At 38.0% G+C, this 22,131-nt stretch overlaps 1 protein-coding gene across 5 annotated transcripts in view; it reads right to left on the bottom strand.

Moving 5' to 3' along the window:
- gramd1bb (GRAM domain containing 1Bb) overlaps positions 1 to 22,131 on the bottom strand; it is a 165,169-nt gene that overhangs the window by 67,417 nt on the left and 75,621 nt on the right. For 4 of the 5 annotated variants that reach the window (XM_084409068.1, XM_084409070.1, XM_084409066.1 and 1 more), the window contains 2 exons: positions 12,936 to 13,013; positions 11,204 to 11,230 (listed from right to left, as the gene is read on the bottom strand). In XM_084409068.1, coding sequence (XP_084265194.1) covers positions 11,204 to 11,230; positions 12,936 to 13,013 — 105 coding nt within the window. The remainder of the gene's footprint in view (positions 1 to 11,203; positions 11,231 to 12,935; positions 13,014 to 22,131) is intronic. The other variant, XM_084409069.1, reaches the window with a different exon arrangement.

Below are 22,131 nucleotides of genomic sequence, written 5' to 3'. Positions count from 1 at the left end.
AAATTAAGATACAATTAATACAAAACGAAATTCGGTTTAAAGAAAGGCTTTGTGCTTTCTGTTTGAGGTCTCTGTGAAAGTTTTAAAGCAGTCTTTTAGTGCCGCTTTCATAACGGTCGCGTCCGTAATGTCACGTAACATTGTTTTTTCCTCATAAATGCGAACACGAAAAATAAACGAATGTTTAAAAAAGACAACCATCCACAACTTTATAACACTCCAGCAAAGTAGCCTACCTCTTTTTGGTCAACATCCTCCTTTTTGTAGACGAAATAGGCTAGTCCCAAATAGCTGATTTTGACTTTTTTTGCGGCGGATCCTCTTCGTCGCGCATTTTTGAATGTTGGCTGTGAGCGCGGTGAGCTGCGGCACAGCGAACCAATCACTGTGCAGGCACGCAGAACGCGTATGTCACCCCAGCAAAAAGCCATACAACAAACTCGTGTTTACTGTGTGCTACCGTTCTCTTATGGGTACTACTAACGTTACCCTTCACATCGCATGTTCCGGCGATGTGACTATCGCTCATTCGCACATCGCGATGTCGATGTTAAAACAGAATATCGTTCAGCCCTACTCTAAACTGTAAAAAAAAGTCATGGCGGCTCTTTAACTCATCAAAATAATTTAAAGGGGTGGTATAATGATCTTTTCACAAGATGTAAAATAAGTCTCTGATGTCCCCAGAGTGTGTATGTGAAGTTTTAGCTCAAAATACCCCACAGATATTTGTATATATCATGTGAAAGTTGTCACTTTTTGAGGGTTAGCAAATAACGGACCGTTTTTGTGTCTGTCCCTTTAAATGCAAATGAGCTCCTGCTCCCGGCACAGGGGGCGGAGCTTCAACAGCTGGTTATTTTACCTCACACAGACATGCACTGAAAATTGCAAAAACTTTTAGCCTTTTATGTTCAAACCGAAGTCAGAAAGATGGAGAGACTCAAGAAGAAGTGACAACATGAAGACAACATTTCTGAATGGTTAGTTGATTAATTTATGTAGCTGATTTGTAGTTATCTTCTAGTCATTATCTTCTAGCTAATAGTCATTGATTAGCATATTCTGCCTTGATAATCTATAAATCGCGTTCCCGGGGGAGGGGTTTATGTAAATTTTAGGGTTGGTGATGTCACTAACCCGGGATGAATGTCATGTAGTCTCTACCAGCCAATTTGTTGTAGTCCTTAAAAAGCAATTTCTTTAAAAGCAAATATCTCCCATTGCTTTGACCTTTGAGCGTCGTAACTTTGCAGATGTTGTTTATGCTCAAACTGCAACATTACACACTAACTGAAGTTAGAAAAGTGAAATCATATTCAACCACCCCTTTAAGCAATTTCATCTTTTTTATAAATTATAGGAGAATCAACTCAATTTATATTATTGAGCAATTGTCACAATTACTTTCAGTTTAGTCTGTCTAATGCCTCCTACAGAGCATTACAAATCTGTACGACATGGATCTAATACACTTGGGTACAACATGTATGTAGACTGTACGATGATGACACTCATTGAATCGAAGGCTACGATGCAAGATAGTATAAAAGAATAAAATGTTGTTAGCATGCGCTAGTAAACAAATGCACTTTGGCAATTGTGTTTTTTATGTGTGTTGAAAAAAAGATATGGAAGCGGTCATGGCTAGTGAATAGATGCCAACTTGGCATGGCAATTTTGCAAATGGAGCTTGAGGTAAGTAGTTTAAAGTTTTAGCGTCATGTTGCGTAAATCAATACACCATTTCATGTCTGCATTTTTATTGGCTAGTCAGTAGACGTATAGGTCGTAGCAGCAAACACACTGTGAAACGATCATGCTGAATTTCTGACCCTGTCAGAACATTAGCACAGGCTATCTTTAGTCTCAAGTCTTTGAACCTCTCTCACTGTACGACATATGACCACCGTTTAGGAGCCACAGCCACAGAAATCACCACGATTGGTCATCTTTCGTCTGGGACAGCCCAAAATCGTACAGTGTGTCTATCTACTGATCAATGTAAATGAGCTTCAAACACACCACCTATAAAGAAGCAGAAGCATCCCTTACATAACAAAAATATATGGGAATATACTGCAAAATATAATGCAATATATTACATAATACATTTCCATAGATGGAAAACTACTGCTTATATTTTTCAATATACTGCAATATATATATTGACCATGTAAGGCTATATATTGATCCATATAAAAATATTTAGAAATGAAGACAAATATAAGTCAAATGTAATACTCATAAAGTGTTAGACTCTATTGTGTACATATATTGCACATACATGTTCCCATATAAATGTGAATGTATTGTACACACATGTACACGATTCACAGAATGAGTTCTGACTGTTAAAGGAGTGTAAATGTTCAAATTAAGTGTTATTTCTAGTGTTTTGCTCAATACTAATATAGGGGGAGATCTGTTAAGTGTTTTAAGTTGTATTATTTTGGAATTATTTTGGACAACATGGTAAATCATTTATAAACAAACTAAAAAGGACCTAAGACTGAGCCTTGAGGTAAGCCCATTTTGTTTCTCATAAACAATGATTTTCTATCCTCAATTTTAACACACTGATCTCTTAGATTTAAATATGAGGTAAACCACTCAATTGAACGTTTACTAAAATTAAATGCACTTAATTAAGATAAAAGTATAGTGTGGTTAACTGTATCAACTGTATTTTTTAGGTCAATGAACACATGCTCCCAATCACATGTCCCTGACCCAAAGAATGCCTAGCTTTTTCCAAGAAATAACAAATAGCTGTTTCTTGGGAATGCTGTGGTCTAAAACCAAATTGATGTTGGTGAAGGAGGTTATTACTCTCTAGATAGTTTATTAATTGTTCAGCTACAACCTTCTCTAAAAACTTTGACATAACCGGCAATAAATTGTAATATATTTACACAATATATCATTCTGTATATATTCGAATATACCGTTAAATCATTTAATATATTGATCATTCATTTATTAGGAAATATGTTTTCTTTGCGTGAGGGATGAACTCTCAAAGACAGTGAAACCAGTGGTGATTTTATACCAGTTACACAACCCTCTACTGTATTAATATTAGCTCTATTAGACATAATGATCCTCTGTGGGACCCTCAAATCACCGGTGTCAAATCCACTTACTTTGAGAACTCTGAGTTCTGTTCCCTACTGAAATTGGATTTTATTACCAACACACAGCGTCTCAGACTGACGTGACAGAAATTGAGCTGTGATAATGGGCAAAAGTGCAGACCACAGCAAAACTGATTATGAAAAAGGAACAACATGATAAACCACAGCAATGAGAGGGTAAGATGTGCGCCTCATCAGAACACGGCTGACAAATAACATCATCCTATACGTTTTCATGATTTTAAAACCAAGGTTCGGATGGCAGCGTTCACACTTATTCAAATGAACCACACTAATAGAATTGCATGTTAATCAAAGCAAACCTGCAGTGTGAAGACACCCCTAAAGGCCTTTTACTTCCTTAAAAAAAAATGTAACTATCAATCAACAAAAGGCATGTAGTAGATTGTGAACAACAGGTTTTTCAAGTTTTGATAATGTTGATGATTTAAAGGCCTTAGGAATTCATGCATCTTATATGATATAGTAGGCTTTATAGGGTTAAAAGTGGTATGAGTGGTTCATAAATCTCCCACAGTCCTCAGCTCTGAGCCACTGAAGGACATCACAGGGACTGTGAGTAATAGGCAGGGGCGAGCAACCTTCACCAGAGAGAGCGAGACCGACTTCAGCTCCAACAAATAACCCAATTGAAAACCACAAAGTCTTGGAAATCCCTCAATGACAGCAAACATAAATCTACCCAGAGAGAAGCACAGAACACACACGCGCACACACACACACGTTGGGTTTTAATATTTTATGGGGACGTCCCATAGATTTAATGGTTTTAATACTGTACAAACTGTATATTATCTCCCCTTACACTAACCCTATCCCTAAATTTACTATCAGAAAACGTTCTGCATTTTTAAAAACATCACGTAGTATGATTTATAAGCTGTTTACCTCAAATAATGTCCCCACAAGGGCAAGGATGTTGGAGACACACACACACACACACACACACACACACACACACACACACACACACACACACACAGAGATCTCTTCACAACACCTGTTGTATTGCTACAAAAACCTTTAATCCATGTCTGTTAGATTCAGGTCATTTATGTGCAAGTGTAAACCTAAATCATGACTACATAAAATGTATATGCATTTAACATGTACAGTCCTTCTGATCTGGAAAAACGGACTTACTTATACAACAACCTGCGACCAACTAGTAGGGCTGCAATTAAATCCATGGTTCGGTGCCATTTCAATACACCAGGGAGAACACATAATCTAATAAATTCTTTATTTTATAAGCATAAAAAAAGTGACAATACAAAACTACAGAAAAATGTATTTGCACATTGTATATGGGTACATCATTTAAAATAAGGCAGTATCCTAATAGTTAGCAGAGAGACATTAGCAGTACAATTTCTATTTCAATGTGGCTCAAGCATTTTGAGCAGATGCCCAAATCTAGTGTTCTCTACAAATGAGAATGCTTGCATACTGTATCTAGATTGAACAATTTTACTTTAAAAAGTAAACAAAGGAAACAAAATAATGCTTCAAAGAGTAGAGCTTCCAGGTGTGTTCACACTTGTAGTTTGGTTTTCTTGGTTCTTTTGGTCCAAAAAAGAAAATTATACATTTAGTCTTGGTCCGCTTCATGTTCACACTGTCATTTTTAATATAAAACCTAAAGAACTCTAGCCTAGAAATATAGACGCACCCTAGCGGCAGCTAATTTTATTTTGCAGCCAGTGTCGTCTTAGCCTGACGTCGTCATACTCAGATATATGAGTCTGATACTGCTCCATTGGGCTGTGATTATGTGGCGTGTTTCAACTGAACCAGGAAAGAAAATGCCTCTGCACTCAATTAGATAGACCTACAACCAATCAGAGCAAAGGAGTAAGTGACGCATGTTCTTCATTCATCTTTCCGATCGGCAAATGCCTTGATCGCGGTTCTCTGTTCCTCTTTTAAAATTAATGCAATGTCGATATCTTCTATAACAGACGCGATGGCGGAATCTACACATCTCAATTCTCCAGTGGCAGCCATCTTTGTTGTAAACGAATTCAACCCAATTGCTCTTTGGTGACATGGATGATTACGATGATTACGTTACTGTTGATCATCTGTCCATCATCATATAAAGCCCGCCCTGACAATTTGATTGGTCCGACCAGCTCTGGTTCGAGCATAGTTGCTCCACAACGGATCAATTCCAGACCGAACTTCCTGACCTCAAATGTTGTGGGCGGGGCTAAGTTCGGCTGGCATCCAGGCTAGTGTCGTCTAGCAACTCTCCGTTGGCTTGCGAGCTGGAAAAAACAAACTCTAGTCAGGCCAATCACATCGTGTATAGAGTTGGTGGGCGGGCTTAACATAATGACGGCAGAGTTGTGACGGTTCCGCGAGAATTCCCTGCTACTTGAAAACAAAGAAGAGCTGCTGTCTTTCGAATCGCCTTTGCCGTGACCCTGGAAGACGTGGAGTTAAGCTAAGGATACAGCCTGTACTGAACAGTGATGGGCAACATCGCTCCGATGACGAGAGGAACCAAGTATGCTTGAGCATTCTGTCCTTTTTAGGGTCACATCTTGTGACATCACATCCTGTTTTTGGTTAGTTTAGATGTCTTTGGTCTGTGTTGCGTTCATATTTCAGTCAAACCCACTGGAAGCGGACTGAGATCCACGTCCATTTGTTTGGTGCGCACCAGGGTTCAGATGTCAGCGTTCACACTTATTCAAATGAACCGCACTAACAGAGCAATCACACCAGAGATAGTGTTAATGAAACCAAACCTGCCAAGTGTGAACACACTAGTTTTCCTCTGTTTTCGGATGAGATTAATAAGCTGATCTGAAGAACCTACAATCCATCCGAGTTCTTTGAGGTCGCTCTCCTCACATGCAGTAGGTTTACCATCATAAATAGATACATTTTGTTTCAAATTTATGCTCTCATAAAGAGAGGATCTCTCTCTGATATCTTAAAATAGTCTGGATAATTATAATTATACACATTATAATCTTTCCAAACACCAACCAAACACTTGTCAGCATAGGACGATCATGCAATGGAATCTACAGTACAGACCAAATTCAATGCAAACATTTACAAATGAAAGAAGAGCCTGTTTCTACCAACTATTTACTCACTTACTTGTAAAGTAAAGCATTCAAATAAAACAACAGGTCATTTTAATACAGAACTTTCAAGCTTCTAGATAGGAAGACTTATTTACTAAACCTGCAGAGAACCATTGAAGAATAGAATAGTGTCTCTCTCACCTTCTCTCTCTCTCAGGTTAGGATCCCCGTTCTTGTTATGTGAGGAAACTGAGTTTCTCTAGATCAACAGCCATGCTGTAGCGTGCTGGCTTCAGTTGTGAGGAGGAGGCATGGAGAGAGAGTGAGGGGACAGAGTTATGTAAATGGCAGAACCGCTGTGGCTGTGAGTAATCTGAGGCTAATTCTGGACACCATGATGGAGGGATCTGCACTCCTCCCTTCAGCTACTGAGGGAATGAGAGAGCCTGTGGCTGACGTCCTCATCCGGTGTCACACACTTCACCTGGACTGACCCTCCTCAGCTCACAACACACACACATCTCTTCATACGCAGATCACTGGACGCATACAATATTCATTTATCTTCAAGAGAGCATTCTGCTCTCTGTCTGTATATACGGGACTACAGATGAAAATAAGCATTTATGCTATAGTCTGGCTCATTTACAGTCTGTACAGAAGTGTAGATTGTTCATTAACGTGCAAATAAATAAAAAATAATACTATATGTGAGTGAACTCATGAATACATTAAAAAAAATCAAGGTCATATTTCACCACAAAATTGAAGGAAATTCGATTTGGAGATCTTTATACATGTTCCAGCCCCTGTTTTGTTATTTGAAATGTGCTGCAACTTATATTCAAGCAACTTACACAATGAAATTTATCGCATGCACAAAGCGCACATATTTTAGTTTGTGCTGAATGAGAGACGTATGTGAGTCCACGTTTATTTCTATAGTGCATTTCTAAACGTGACGTACACAAGACTATCCAACTTATCTGTGTTTTGTTTATCTGAAAATGCAGTTCTGCTTTAGTTTTTTTCTCCATGCGATGATGCGCTTGATGAATTCATTACACAAATGTTATTTGTGCTTCACGAAGAGAATCACACGGACTGCAAAAATACATGAGTGTTTTTGCGAGTTGCTCTCTCGCTGATATACCTGATCATTTTTGAGTTAATTACTTAAAATGCAATTTATCATCATGCAAAAACAGAAAGCATTTTTTTTTTTTTATCAGGTGTGCATTTCGACCCGCCGGGATCCGATGCGATTGATTGGTTAAAATGAACATCTCTTATTTTTCTGTGGGTGCTCGGTTCAGATATAAACACCAGTGTCTACGGTAGTGATCGAAATAGAGTAAATCACCTTTTTAAAGTAACTTGACGCTTTAAATAAAGATCGTATCGATTACATCGTTACACCAGTAGGTGGCGACAAGTGACTCTTTACTTGTCACAAAAATGTATTTGTCATCGAATCATTCATTCAAGAGAGGAACTCAAAAACACTGATTCATCCAGGAATGAAACAAGTGAAGTCTTCATGAGTGAGTCATTGAATCATTCATGCTAACCGAAAATCTTAAATTAAATTATTTTAAAATGTTATTTATTTTTTTCATTTTAATTTTGGGATTCTCCATGAAGAAAATAGCAATGCAAACTGAAGTGAGACTGAAATTCCAAACTCTCTTCTCTTCCAAAGTAAATTCCAAGATGTCCGCAGCTTTTTGAAGTCAAGCTCTGAAGATCATTATCTGCTCCTGAAGAGCTCTCTGAACGCTCAGCTCTCACACGTCTTATGGGAGGGGGAGGCGAGGACACAGGGCTGTTAAACAGATATGTCTTTATCCAAATCAGCACTTTATCAGCCTGCATTGCAAGGCAAAAATAAAAGAAACACAAAACAGGGTTTGTTCTTTTAGAGCCATACTTCACCCAATTTTTTTTAAATTCTGTCATCTTTAACTCACCATCCTGCTATTCTGTCTGCTATATGCCTCCTGCTACTCCTGCTATATCACTTCTTCAGAAGACTTGGATTAAACGGCTAGATTCATATGGATCACTTTTACTGTGCATTTTTGCACTTTTTGAAGCATGAAACTTTTAGTTGTATGCACTTAATTTGTGTATTTGAGTATTGGAATTGAACTTCAATGGTTGATCATGACGTAATACGAGAACACAAGGACGCAAGATCGCTTAAGAGCACATACTGAGGAACAGCCATTATTTCAACCACATTTCAATGTTAAAGGGGTGGTATAATGCCCTTTTCTCAAGATGTAAAATAAGTCTTTGATGTCCCCAGAGTGTGTATGTGAAGTTTTAGCTCAAAATACCCAACAGATATTTTTATATAGCATGTTAAAGTTGTCACTTTTTGAGGGTTAGCAAAAACGCACCATTTTTGTGTCTGTCCCTTTAAATGCAAATGAGCTGCTGCTCCCGGCACAGGGGGCGGAGCTTCAACAGCTGGTTATTTTACCTCACACAGACGTGCACTGAAAATTTCAAAAACTTTTAGCCTTTTATGTTCAAACCGGAGTCAGACAAAGATGGAGAGACTCAAGAAGAAGTGACAACATGTAGACAACATTTCTGAATGGTTAGTTGGTGAATTTATGTAGCTTATTATGTGTAGTTATCTTCTAGTCATTGATTAGCATATTCTGCCTTGATAATAAATCGTGTTCAGGGGGTGGGGTTTATGTAAATTATAGGGTTGGTGATGTCACTAACCCGGGAGGAATGTTGTGTAGTCTCTACCAGCCATTTGTTGAAGTCCTTAAAAAGCAATTTCTTTAAAAGAAAATATCTCCCTTTGCTTTGAACTTTGAGCGTCGTAACTTTGCAGATGATGTTTATGCTCAAACAGCAACATTGCACACTAACTAAAGTTAGAAAAGTGAAATCACAATCAACCACCCCTTTAAAGTCACCATGAAATCAAAATTGACAGTTCTTTTTTGATGGAATATTGCAGTATTATAAATGATTTATCCATGCGCATTGTTATTTTTATTTTATTTTATTTTAATTCATGTGTCTCGTGATTTTTAATCAAAGCAAACCACAACCATCCAATCAATTCCCCATGGACAAAATCAAGTCCCACCCAAATATTTTTTTCTTCCAGAGGTCATTTTCACTCAAATATACGTCACTATATGGAAGAAAAGGCTAATTAATATCATTACGGTCTAGGTAAAACAATCGTAATATTAAAGAGATACAGTATGCTCTCTCTCTTTTTCTATGGATCTACACTATATGTACAAAAAGAAGCCAAAAATGAGGAGGTCAGCACTTTTAAAAAAACAATGCGAGACACAAGAGAGCCGTCCTTTGCAGAGAGTTAAATCTTGTATTGACACGAGACAATGCGTTAAAGCCACACTTTTACACAGCTCCCATTGTGGTAGGTTGTATACGCTTTTCTAAATCCACGAGCAGCCAATGACATGAAACAAAAGAGATGGGCTGTGCCTCTTGCCACTGGTTAAACTGGCATGTGGTGGTGGTCAGACAACAGTCTTGACCACTCAGAACACAGCAACACATCAGGACAGAAGATTTGACCTCCAAGTACAGATGGGTCACAGCACTAACCCAACACCGCGTTGTATCTCATGCTGTTGTTTTAAGCGCCCCGTCACGAGCGGTGCCTTTTCAAGAGTGTCAACCAAAAGTAAAACTCTACAAAGAGCATCTAATGTGTATACTGTACCATAACCATTACTTCTTGATGGCTTTGACGTTGTGCCGTACAACTTGATGCATCACAGTCTTCCCAACTAACAAATATACATTCTAAGAACATTTTGCTAACGTTCACATTAGGTTATGAAAACGTCATTTCTGAACGTTCAGAAAGTCCAGTGTCTTACATGTTTTAAAAATGTTTTTTGGTTATGCGAACGTTAAAGGAATATTCCATTTCAGAATTTTGCAAACATTATGGGAATGTTCTTTGAACATTCTGAAACATTCCAACTAAAAAAAAAAAAAAAAAAAAAAAAAAAAAAACACTTCATGAACAATGAATAAATAACAGTTTAGTGCTAACGCTTTGAGAACATTTTTAAAGACCTGATCACTCACGAACATTCTGTTAATGTTACTGGAAGAACGTTTGTTCACAACTTTGAGCAAACCTTTTCAAAACATTCTAATAATGTTCCCTGTGAGCTGAGTTATCACTGTGAAAGGGCCTTTAGAGCTACTATAAGTTTCAAAGACTTCAGTTTAAGTCCTACTTTATTCCTCAGGCATGTTCTCCAAAAAAAAAAAAATCTAAAAATGTTTTTGAAGTACTTCTAATGCATCTTTATATTCAGCCGCAGAGAGATACATGAAAGCACACAGTGTCACGCAGCGCTTCTCTACAGGAGTTCATGTGGAAAAACTTCAGTAAGAAAACTTTGTTCGGAAACTATTTTAGAAGTGATTTACAGAGAGGATTTGAACTTGTTAAGCATAGATGCACAAAACACACCATCAGCGCAACAGATGCAACTGTACTGATTTAAACACATCTCTGCTGACAGACCTAATCTGTGTTCGGCCTTCACTTACCTTCTGTTCCTGGACAACTACGGATCGTTATGTCTTATTCCACAACTACGGGTCAGATGTCTGGCCTTCGATATATTTCTTATTCGCAGGTCAAATACTGAAATCAAGAGAAAGCGGAACGGCTGAAGCCCCAGACAGCCTGGTTTGAGCACGGCAGTGTGTTTGTTCCCTGGCATTGTGATCGGAGCTGTTTGTCCAATAAAAAAGGCAAACAATGACATTCCGTAGCTTGCAACTGTATTCAGGGCTCAACTTTGTACAAAAGTACAGCGGGGCTCTGAGATATCTCACCTCAAACAAAACAGCTGTCGCACTGAGCTTTGCAGAGATATGTAGATCAAGATTGCTATATCTACCACACACACACACACACTCGTTCGAGAACAGAAGGATGTCTGGTACTGATGTGGTCTTGATTCTTACCTACACTTGTCTGCTCCACCGTCAGCCCTGTGAGAAAATCAACAGTGTTAGTCAGTTTAAGATGTTTGTAAAGGCTGGAATACACAACACAACATGTGACCAGTTTCTGTCCCAAATTGCAGTCCACTAGTTAGTCAGTCTGCATACTTTCGGCAGTCGAAGTTGAAAGGTTTCCCAGAAAATCACATGATGCATGATGTTCAAAAGACTCACAGACCCGAAGTTTTTTTTTTTTTTTTTTTGCTTCAGACTATGATTCCATGTCCAGACCTCGGTCTGAGTGTACAGTATATAATGAAAGTTGTGAAATAATTGGCTAATATTAACTCTAATTTGGTGCTGCAATGATTCGCCCATCGCCACCTTCTCATCTGAGCTCAACACCGCTCGTCAATGTCAAAATGTTTGAGACCGATCAAAGCAAGCGGGATTTATGTTCACAGAAGCGCGAATCGCAACGCGGCGCTTCAGTTAACGATCATACAGTGCGAGATAAGATGCATACGATGTTTTAAATGACCGACAGAAATAATCAATTTGATCAAAGACGGTGGAAACTATACGCTTAATTTAACAACACAAGCACCCTATTAAACATATTGCCATTATTGTATAAATATATTTGTATAACGTTACCTCGAATGTGTTGGAATATTTCCCCAGTATCAGCACTGGGACTTTTCACTGTTTGTATCACTCCGCTTGTTTGTGTTTGCGCCTCTTGCAACATTAAGCCAGTAGGTGGCGACAAGTGTCTGTCTTTATGAGTGAGCAATTGAACCATTGATTAAATGAACAGATTAGTCCAAAAACATTGATTAATTTAGGAAAGAAAAAGTAGCTGAAACTGATCTTTGATGCTCATACTAATTGCTCATATGCCTCTGGACACAGAAGGATTGCATTGGCGTTTTTTGAAATGTAACATCTATGCAAAATAATCCTTGAATCATTTCTTATTAAAGGCCATTCCCGTTTCGAATATGTGATTGTGTATTGTCAATAAGCATAAACATTGTGCATTTCCATTTTGTAGTGTGGATGCGACATTTAAACTGGTTCTCATGTTTAAGAATCTGTTATCTGATAAAATACTTCATGCGACTGGCCACTGACATGCTTTAAAAGCTACAGCTGTACATTTTTTGGGCCTTCAAACCACCTTAAAATGCACATGTCGAGATCAGGAAAATCTAAATGTTCTTCATTTTTGGGACTTTGGTATTTATAAGACCCTGCGTACGGCCGTGATTCAGTGTTTGATGTCCAGTTTTTGTCTGTAACCATTTACATTGTTGGCAAGTGTACGATGACTATTCAGGTTTTAAAAGTGTCCCCAAAAAGTATTTGTACACTTAAAAAGGCAAAAGCATATTTGCATTAAGTAACAAATTATCAAAACAAGTGTTTTTTTTTTTTTTTTTAAGGAAATTATTATTATTTACAATAAGGTTTGATTTGTTCCCATTAGATAATGCATTAGGAATCGTGAACTAAAAATGAATGAAAACTATGCTTTTAGTATCATCAGATCAAGCCTGGCTGTTGAATTCATGTTTATGCCTGTCATGCTTGTTAAAGCCGCTGAGTTGAGCATCAGTGGAAAGCATTATGTAACGATTCCTCTTTGTCCCTGAGCTCTTGGGAGTTCTGATTGGCTGAGTACCTCTGCACAAATCAATTCATTTATTAAAACTGACCTTAATTATTGATGTTTCTGACATGCACGTACCTGTCCTCACGGATGGAGGGAGTCAGGAATCGGCTGGAGTCGTCGTCATGGCTACTCTGCTGGCTGCTCTGCTGGCTGCTGGGAAAGAGTCATGTTGAGAAGTGTCAATCATCCTGCCGTGACAACATGAAACGTCTAACTATAGAGCTGGTAAGTCCCGCCCCTTCCGTAAAACCCCGCTGGACCTCAAAGTTGAAAAACCGTCAATGCAAGTGAATGGGAGAAAATAATTATTTTCTGGTCCCGTTTGAATTGTGCCATGAATGTGAACATATGTTGTCTGTGAATTTTTAATATAATCTTTCATGTTACGAGTTTGACAGTATATGGTATGATTCGTCGGCTAGCAGTTGTGGAAAAGACATAACGAGAAAGACTACATGTCGCCTATGTGACGTCACCCCATAAAGTTGACTTACCCGTGGTTTTCGCCAACCTCAACGATTTTGTCCTCTCCCTGAAAGAAGGCGGTGAAGTGCACCAAAGACACAGTCATGTTTAGCGGGATCCGTGAGCTAGTGTCCGTGTGCTAGTGGTGGTGGCGTTTCAAACGCGTCGAAAGCAGCGAAGAGTTGTAGTCCACAAAGTGCTCTCACACAAAGTCTAACCGTATCAAACTTCTACCCGCTAAATTGTAGCATTCTTCACACGAAAGATTATATAAAAAATTCACAGACAACATATGTTCACATTCATGGCACAATTCAAACGGGACCAGAAAATAATTATTACGGTTTTTCAACTTTGAGGTCCAGCGGGGTTAGCGGAGGGGGCGGGACTTACCAGCTCTATACCGTTCTACATTTTGCGTTTGAAAGAAGTCTCGTATGTTTACCAAGGCTGCATTTACTTGACAAATAATAATAAATACAATACAAATTGAGAAATATTAATACAAATTTAAAATAATTGTTTTCCTGTTTAATATATTTTAAAATGTAATTGGTTCCTGTGTTGATAAAGATGAAGATTGATGAATTTTCAGCATCATTACTCCAGTCTTCAGTGTCACATGATCATTCAGTAAAAAAAAAAATACTGATATGCTGATATGATGCTCAAGAAACATTTCTTATTATCAGTGTTGCTGCTTAATATTTTTGTGGAAACCATGATCCAATTTTTTTTAGGATTCTTTGATGAACAGAAAGTTTAAAAGAACAGCATTTAGCATATAACATTATAAATGTCTTGACTGTCACTTTTGTCAAGTTGACTGTTGTTTTATTGAGTAATGGTCAGCTGCATCATGCACGTGGCATTTTCTCTTTGAATAGTGTATGGTATGAGTTCACCACAAGAGGGCGCAGTCAGTCTCACTCAGACTCCATGTCCAGCACAACATCTCAGAAAAATAAATGAACAGTTTCTTGTGGAGTTTAATAAGTGTTGACTCATGAAACACACTAGCAGTGCTTCACAGCCTTTATAATGCTTGGTTAAGGCTTCTGAAACTACTTAAACACTACAGTAAGGGCCATTTCATTTCAATTTCAAGCTATTTAGATTAAATATGTCCAGGCAATATTTGTAAATAAATATTCATCCTCATTATCTGTGCTTTACTCATTCACTAGAAAACACATCCGCTCACCTGTTCTTCAGTCATTATTTGCCAATATATTCTTATTGTTCCCTCTCCTCTGATTTGAAATAAAACAGACCACTTTGCATTAAATGTAATTAAACCACTATCATTTCACATGTTTTTTCCATATCAATTCCACCAGAGTCCTTTGGAAGTGCATGCAAAGTGGATTTGCAAAACAGCGTCTTCTTAACGTGTCGACAACACGAACCGAATACTTCCAGTCTCAGCTACAACAGTGTTTGAGGGTCAAAGTAGACACTGTTCACGGACAGCCAATGAAGACCATAGGCTGGCATTATGCAGATTTGTTACAAACCTATATGTAGGAATTACTGTTGACTCGTTTCTGTTAGTTCAGAATCAGTCTTTCCTTTAGGAGACACTAACTCCATTTATCTGCACTTTAATTTTTGAAACTTTGCAGACCTTTTACATTCACAAACATATTACTCACTAAACGAAATGTCACAAGTGGAAAAAAACAACATCTTTAATTTTAACTTGGATACATTGACTACTAAAGAAAAACTTGCATGTATAATATGTGGATATTGTGGTGGAATATCCAGTATAAAGCACACAAAAAAAAAATCCCATTCGGCATCCTGGATCTCCTCATTCCATCAGCTCCAGGGATTTATCGCTGAGCGATACGCTCAGGTGCGTGCAGGTATTTGCCTGTGGTGACTACAGGCTACACACACACACACCGACAGGAAAGCTCATATCTGCAATTCAAACTGCAGGAAAATCTCTCATTTTTGGTCAGTTGTTCTGTCAGCTCCTCTTGTTTGCTTAACACACTTCAGATTTAGCCGGAGTGTGAGTTTATGCACACATGCCTGAGGGTCCACACTTTCCTCTGAATGAGCCCTTACGTATAACTGCTAGAGTGGATTGAAGCTCAACATGGCCTAGAACACTCATGAATCATTCAAGACAGCTGCCTGTCGGACTCTTTGTGTGCGTTTTAACTGCTGCTGAAACAAAACCCCAGCGCTTTCAGACTGACGTCAGACTAGGAACACGCGCGTTTAATGCCGGCCCTAGAGCCAAATTCAGCCCGTTTGAAATCTGAAGTAGTCTGATGATGAATATGTCATTTTTATACCTATAAACTTGCAAACAAATTATAAATCCTGCACACTTGAAGAGGCACTATGTCAATGAAAAGCTCCAGGGTCCAAAATGTTTGCGATTGGATTGGGTTTGTCAGTCAGAAACACACTATATTTGGCATTCGTAGTGTAAACACCAATCGGTCCATTTGTGTCCTGGGAAAGATCAAAGCTTCGCCTATACTCGCCTGTCAATCATCCACAGCTCAAAAACAAGAGTTTTAAGCTTTGCCGAAGCTATAATAGAAAATATATACATTTTTGGAGAAGAGCATATACAGACCCTTTCCAAAAAATTTGATAGATAGATAGATCCATAGATCATAGATTCAGGGCCCACAACTTAAACGATTTCAAGTATTTAGTTGTTTATTTGTACATAATTTGGGCTTCCGCACTATGGAAGTTTAACGTTTTGAATGGAATTATGGAAATAAATAAACTTTTCCATGATATTCAAATTTTTTGGAAAGGGTCTGTATATATATATAAAAAAAGCACATAACCCAAACTCACAAACCCTTACCCAGTAATGATGATGAATGTGTGTTACTGCAACTGGAAGTGAAATAGCCAAGACAGTGAATTTTTCTGTGATAATATAACAATGTGATTTCCTGTTAAATGGAAGCCATCTCTCCATCACAGCTTCCCGTCAGCATCGCTGAATCAGTTACAGCAAACACACACTGAAGCTTTTTCCTTAATCACAAAGCTCTCCTTTAGAGACTTACAGTGAGTCTGCAATCACATAAACATATGTACAAACACACTCGCCCTATCACATGACCAACCGTAAGGTTTTAGATTCATCAAAAAAATGTTTTTATTCATTTATAGATATAAAGGAGTTATTTAAATATGTATAATTACTAAATATTATGAAGTCAATGATGCTATTGTTCAGCAAGGATGCATTACATTGATCAAAAGTGACAGTAAAGATATTTATAATGTTATAGAAGATTTCTATGTCAAATTAATGCTGTTCTTTTAAACTTTCATTCATTAAAGAATCCTGAAAAAAATCGGACAGCAGCACAATTGATTTCAACATTGACAAGAGATATTTCTTGAGCAGCAAATCATCATATTAGAATGATTTCTGAAGAATCATGTGACACTGAAGACTGGAGAAATTATGCTCATATGAAATTATGATTAAGCACATGATTTATTTCAAAAATATTATCGATCCCAAACTTTCTAAATAAATAAGTTGAAACTCCATCATCCAGATCAAATGACCAGTAAAAGAGTAGACCAAGCAGTTTAGGGCTTTCCCCATCGACTTTAAGCTTGCATTATGAGAACAATTTTACACCTACTGTGCTCCTCTAAAGCTGAGAAAAAAACAACTCTTAAATCTGAAATATTAACAACATGGACAGAGTCTCTCAGCTGGAAAGTGCACACTTACAAGTTCCCCATGTCTTAAAATAGCACCAGAAGCTCTTATCAGAGCAAGGCAGACTGGGAAAGCTCTAGATACATCTCAGCAGAAGGAGAAAACCCCACGAGAAAACACAAGCCCAGATAAGAGACCTTCCTGAACCCAGACACTGAACGAGGAAAGCAAGTGAGATACGAGAAGGAAAACCTGTCACTACTGCACCGATATTGGCTGTGAAATAAATTGAACAATGACCATGGATTCTCTCGAGACCACAAATAATAAATGCATTGCAGAATCTCACTTTAAAAGGCTATATTTTGCAAATTGGATCTAAACTACCAAATACTAAACATCAAGCCTCAGTCACTATAACAAACAAAATCTCATGACACTTCAAAAACCCCAAAATTCAGCTTTCGTTCCCACCTTTCTGCTGGATGGATTGAATAATTGCGGTCTTGTTTGGGATCAGGGCAGCTTCTGAGTTTCTTCACTGCTGATACTTCACAGGAAAGCGTCAGAATACACGGCTAACTGTTTAACTATTAATCTGCCTTCTGTGTTCAACATTAAGCTACGTAACAAATTCACCACATTGTGTTTTGAAAAGCGAAGGAATCTTGACACATGAGACTTCTGATTTAGACATTTTGGGAATTGCTTTATTCAGCTGCTGATTTATTCTCTATGCAAGTGTCAAAAATATAGATTTTTCAATATGTATTGATAATGAAATATCTGAAACGTTTCCAAACTTCCAATACTCATTTCCCACAGTATCGATACACCGATGCCTGCTGCAGTGAAAAGTGTTGGTGTTACAGGGCCTGAATTTCAGCATGATTTGACCTATTCCTGAAGGTTTTGCGCGAACACCCAAAGTGAGCACAAATAAAGCCGAATGATATCAAAATGCCAGTCTTGGCAAGAATTCACATAAACACAGTCGGCTATGTCTAAAAAAGGGCATAATAATAGGTCCCCTTTAATTGCTATGGCTAAACATCCAGAGAGAATTTACAGATGCTTTCAAGCATGGCTGCATCAAACGAAGCAGAATGTACAAATATATACTGTATGCAGACCTGTAGCTTCACCAAATGCATGAGAGCAGATTTAATAAACACATGAAAATTAAACACTAATGCTGATCAAAAGAATTATGAATAAAAACAACAGCAGCCCATCATACGGACAGAGGAACAACTGACATAAACAGAACAGACCTGTTATTTATATAACACTTTGTTGGAAGAGTGTGATTTTCTCAGATCATGTCAGAGGCAATGATCAATGATGAAGTGCGATTCTGTGCATTTTCATTATCTTTGTGCATTTGACAGGCACTTTATTCTGAAGAAGCTGCTTTGATACAATCTGTATTGTGAAAAGCGCTATACAAATATACTTGACTTGAAGAGGCACATTTGAGCACATCATGCATTTCCTGGGACCTACAGGAACACTCAATTCAACAAATATACTCAACCCATCAAATCAGTCTTAAAACCTCCTATATTATTAATCTCTTTAATTTTGCTTGATTGATAATTGAGAGTAGATATTAGCATGCATTATATAACTGTAGCCTTCAGCTGTGCATCTGCCATTCAGTCCCTTTCAAATCACATGTCTATGTACCATCTCTTAAAATGGAAAAAAACATGATTCTGTTAAATAACTACTTCAAAACTAAAGACTGAATCATCAAATCATCTAAAGGATGTATTAACAATGGGTGCTGAAAAGTGCTGAATGTTTCAGTCATCTATCTATACTGTATCCTTTATACAGTAAATACAGGTTTGCCATATATGCAAAACTAGCTGGCAGGATGCTGCAAGGAAATACTTTTTTTTTCTGTTTAGGTCTGTTTCACAAGAAATAAGAACATTAATTGCATTTTTAAATTAAATTATTTTAAATAAAACAGTTTTACTGAACAAAAAACATTATATTGGTATAAGAATAATGGTTTTATTGATGTAGTTTGCTTCTGGCTTTACGGTCTAAAGGTCAATAAGCACAATGCTGAGTCTTGTGTTTCCAGTTTGTTTCCACAATATTAACATGGTCTGATCTGACATCATCTGGTTAATATGAAACTGTGAGGGTTTGTCTAGAGGTCTTGACTTGAACTTTGTACAAATCTGCTATAATGAACAAAGACAACACAACAAATGTACACAACCAATAAGCGAAATAAAACAACAAATCATTATTGGCTGCCGAGTGGGTGACACTAAAATGTACTAAGTGAATATAGTCGGGGGTGCACAGAACTGGTCAAAATAAACGATGCCACCAGAAAACATTGAGTGAAGCGCTATTGAGTGCCAACATTTTTGGTGACAGGGACACGTTTACTTACTGGAGTAGGACTTTTCTCCATCTCTGGTTAGACAGCAATCATGGCGATAAGTGTGTTCATTAATTATAAGGAGTGCAACGGATCGCAGTTGATCCGTACAGACCAGGCCCCATGGTTCAACACGCATTAAGTTGAACTAAGTTTAACCATCATCGAGTGAATGTTTATCATTTGGAAGTGTTTTGTCTTGCCAATTTACACATCCAAACGATTTTAAACGTGGAAGATGCAAAAATCGGGACTGTTATTTGTGCGTATAGCCACACACACAGAGAAAGAGCGAGAGAGAGAGAGAGAGGCGTGTTTCAGATAGCGCTCGAACACCGAACTGATTCCTCTTTTGCGTTTACTTGCGCTTGAACAGACACATATGCATAAAATTGTGTCAAAATACTCAAAAGTAGTGGTCGACCGATATTGGTTTTTTGATGGCCGATGCCGATATCTTAGAGAGCAGGGTGGCCGATGGCCGATATAAAGCCGATATTTTTTTATATATTTATTTTAATCAATAATTTCTTATTTTAATAATACATTATAAAACAATTTTTTTAAATAAACATGCTTTTATACTTTAGATGGCAACTTCTTACATTTGCAATCCTATTACAGTATTTTTCACAAAGTAATTGTTTAGAAATATATGAATATGTGAATAAAAAGAATGTAAACACTGTAACAGGGCACTGAGTAATCTGGTAATTTCGTGCTGGTAATCATATTTTTTCAAATAAAGACAAGGTAATGCTAATTTGACATACAGCACAGTGAAAACGATATGAACATGACACAGTTGGCAACTGGATATATCACAGATATGAATATGACACAGTTGGCAACTGGTTATATATCAGCATATTTTAAAATGAAGGAAAGTTTGTGAAATTAAATGTTTATTAGATATTCAGAGATTTGTTTAAATGACGTAGATGCGCATTTGCTGAACGTTGACGGCAAATGAGAAAGTATTTTAGCCTGATTGTTTGCCTTTTCTGTTACAAATAATATAAAAGCAAACGCTTTACTTTACTTACTTCGCATAAGTTACCATTTACTTTCTTTGTTTACCAGTTCTGTCTAACAAAGTATTAGATATGACTGATAGAGATCGTAAATTAATGAAGACGGAGAATGTGAGTGAGCGCTGTTTGATCTGAGGAGCTGCCGTTGCCGTTCTCTTCTGGCGCTGGTGTTCTCAGCGCCGCCCGTCAAAATAAAAGTCCCGCTTCCAACACATCGGCCAATCAGAAAAACTTATCGGCCGATGCCGATATTTCAAAAATGCCAAATATCGGCCGATATATCGGCCTTGGCGATATATCGGTCCACCACTACTCAAAAGTATTGACAAGTATTCTCTTGGTTATGTCATAAGTGAACAGTTGAGAAAGAAACCGGATGTGTGTCAGTATATTCAGTCCGTGCATTCGGTCTTAAAGTGACAGCAGCCTAATACTCCTGCTAATATTCGCAGTTCATGGAGTTCGTCTCCTTACAGTACCTCAAGCAGTTCGGTTCGGTTCGGGCCTTTTTCCCCACACAAACCTCTGACTCTGAATCATCATCCGACTGTGACACTGTAGACTCTGGCACTGGCACACTAGTCACAGGTCGGAAGAATGAGTCAATAGTTCGCTTGCTCATTGCTCAGACGCAAATAGCAGGTTGTGATATTTGTCTCCGTCTCATTCCCACAGACGTTTATGCGCGCTCGGTTACCTCCACACATTAGCCACTTACAGTGGCCATTCCCTATTCTTCTCACACTCATTGGCCTGCCACACATTCCGGATTCATTGACGCGCCGCTTCCACGTTTAAACGTGTAAAAAAAAAAAAAAGGGGGGCAAATTTACTGGTCGCACATGTTCGACTGGATGTAAAATTCAGTCGCACACTCTCAAATTTTGGTCGCAAAATGCCCTTTGGTCTCAGTCTGGAGCCCTGCTTAATTCTATATTAAATGCGCCAAGTTACACCGTACCTACACTGCACGCATGACACACCAAAATGAAATTGCTCCTATTATAATCAACGAAGCTGTCTGCACTGAAATCAGCCATCTGCAACACACCTCGTCTCCTCTCTACACCACACCTTCTCTGGCTCTCTTCTGTCACATTCTCTCCTACACTCAAGAAAACCTGGTTTGAATGAAATCATATTAGCTTTAAAAGGGACATCTCCTTCACACAGGCAACACAGACTTTGTAATCCAATTTATTTTCCTCTCTATGTTTTATATGAGCCACAAAATTACATTCGAACCACTAAATAACATTATGGGCTCTTCTCTAAAGAAACATTTATTTGTTTCCATTTAGCAGCCCTATTTAGTTCAAAGAAACAGCACTGAGTGCCGGAGATCCCGGGATAGACGAGCATTGCTCAAGGATATACTTTCAGCCAAGGACTGAACCTACAATATTTAGCTGTGGCTGGAACCTGATGCAAAATGATGCAAATCAACTGTGGCAAACAAAAATGTTTTTTTAATATCACAGCCGAATGAGTTTTTGTTGCGTTTAAACCTCCTACTGCAAATTACTGTCAAAGCAGCAGCAAGGCAGTGACTCTGCCAAGTCCTCCGTGTCTCTTTTCCCAGCTGATGAGTTACATATCTCTGTCAGTGAACCCTATCCAAGACTGTTAAAGATTGCTTCCCTGTACCTAGTACTCAATCCTGCCTCCTTCTCCTCCAAATTAGACTTTCTCATTTGG

This window comes from Rutilus rutilus (assembly GCF_951802725.1).
Source record: "Rutilus rutilus genome assembly, chromosome: 5".
Classification (NCBI taxonomy): domain Eukaryota; kingdom Metazoa; phylum Chordata; class Actinopteri; order Cypriniformes; family Leuciscidae; genus Rutilus; species Rutilus rutilus.
Note: the sequence above shows the minus strand (reverse complement) of the source record. Positions and strands in the feature narration are given on the sequence as shown.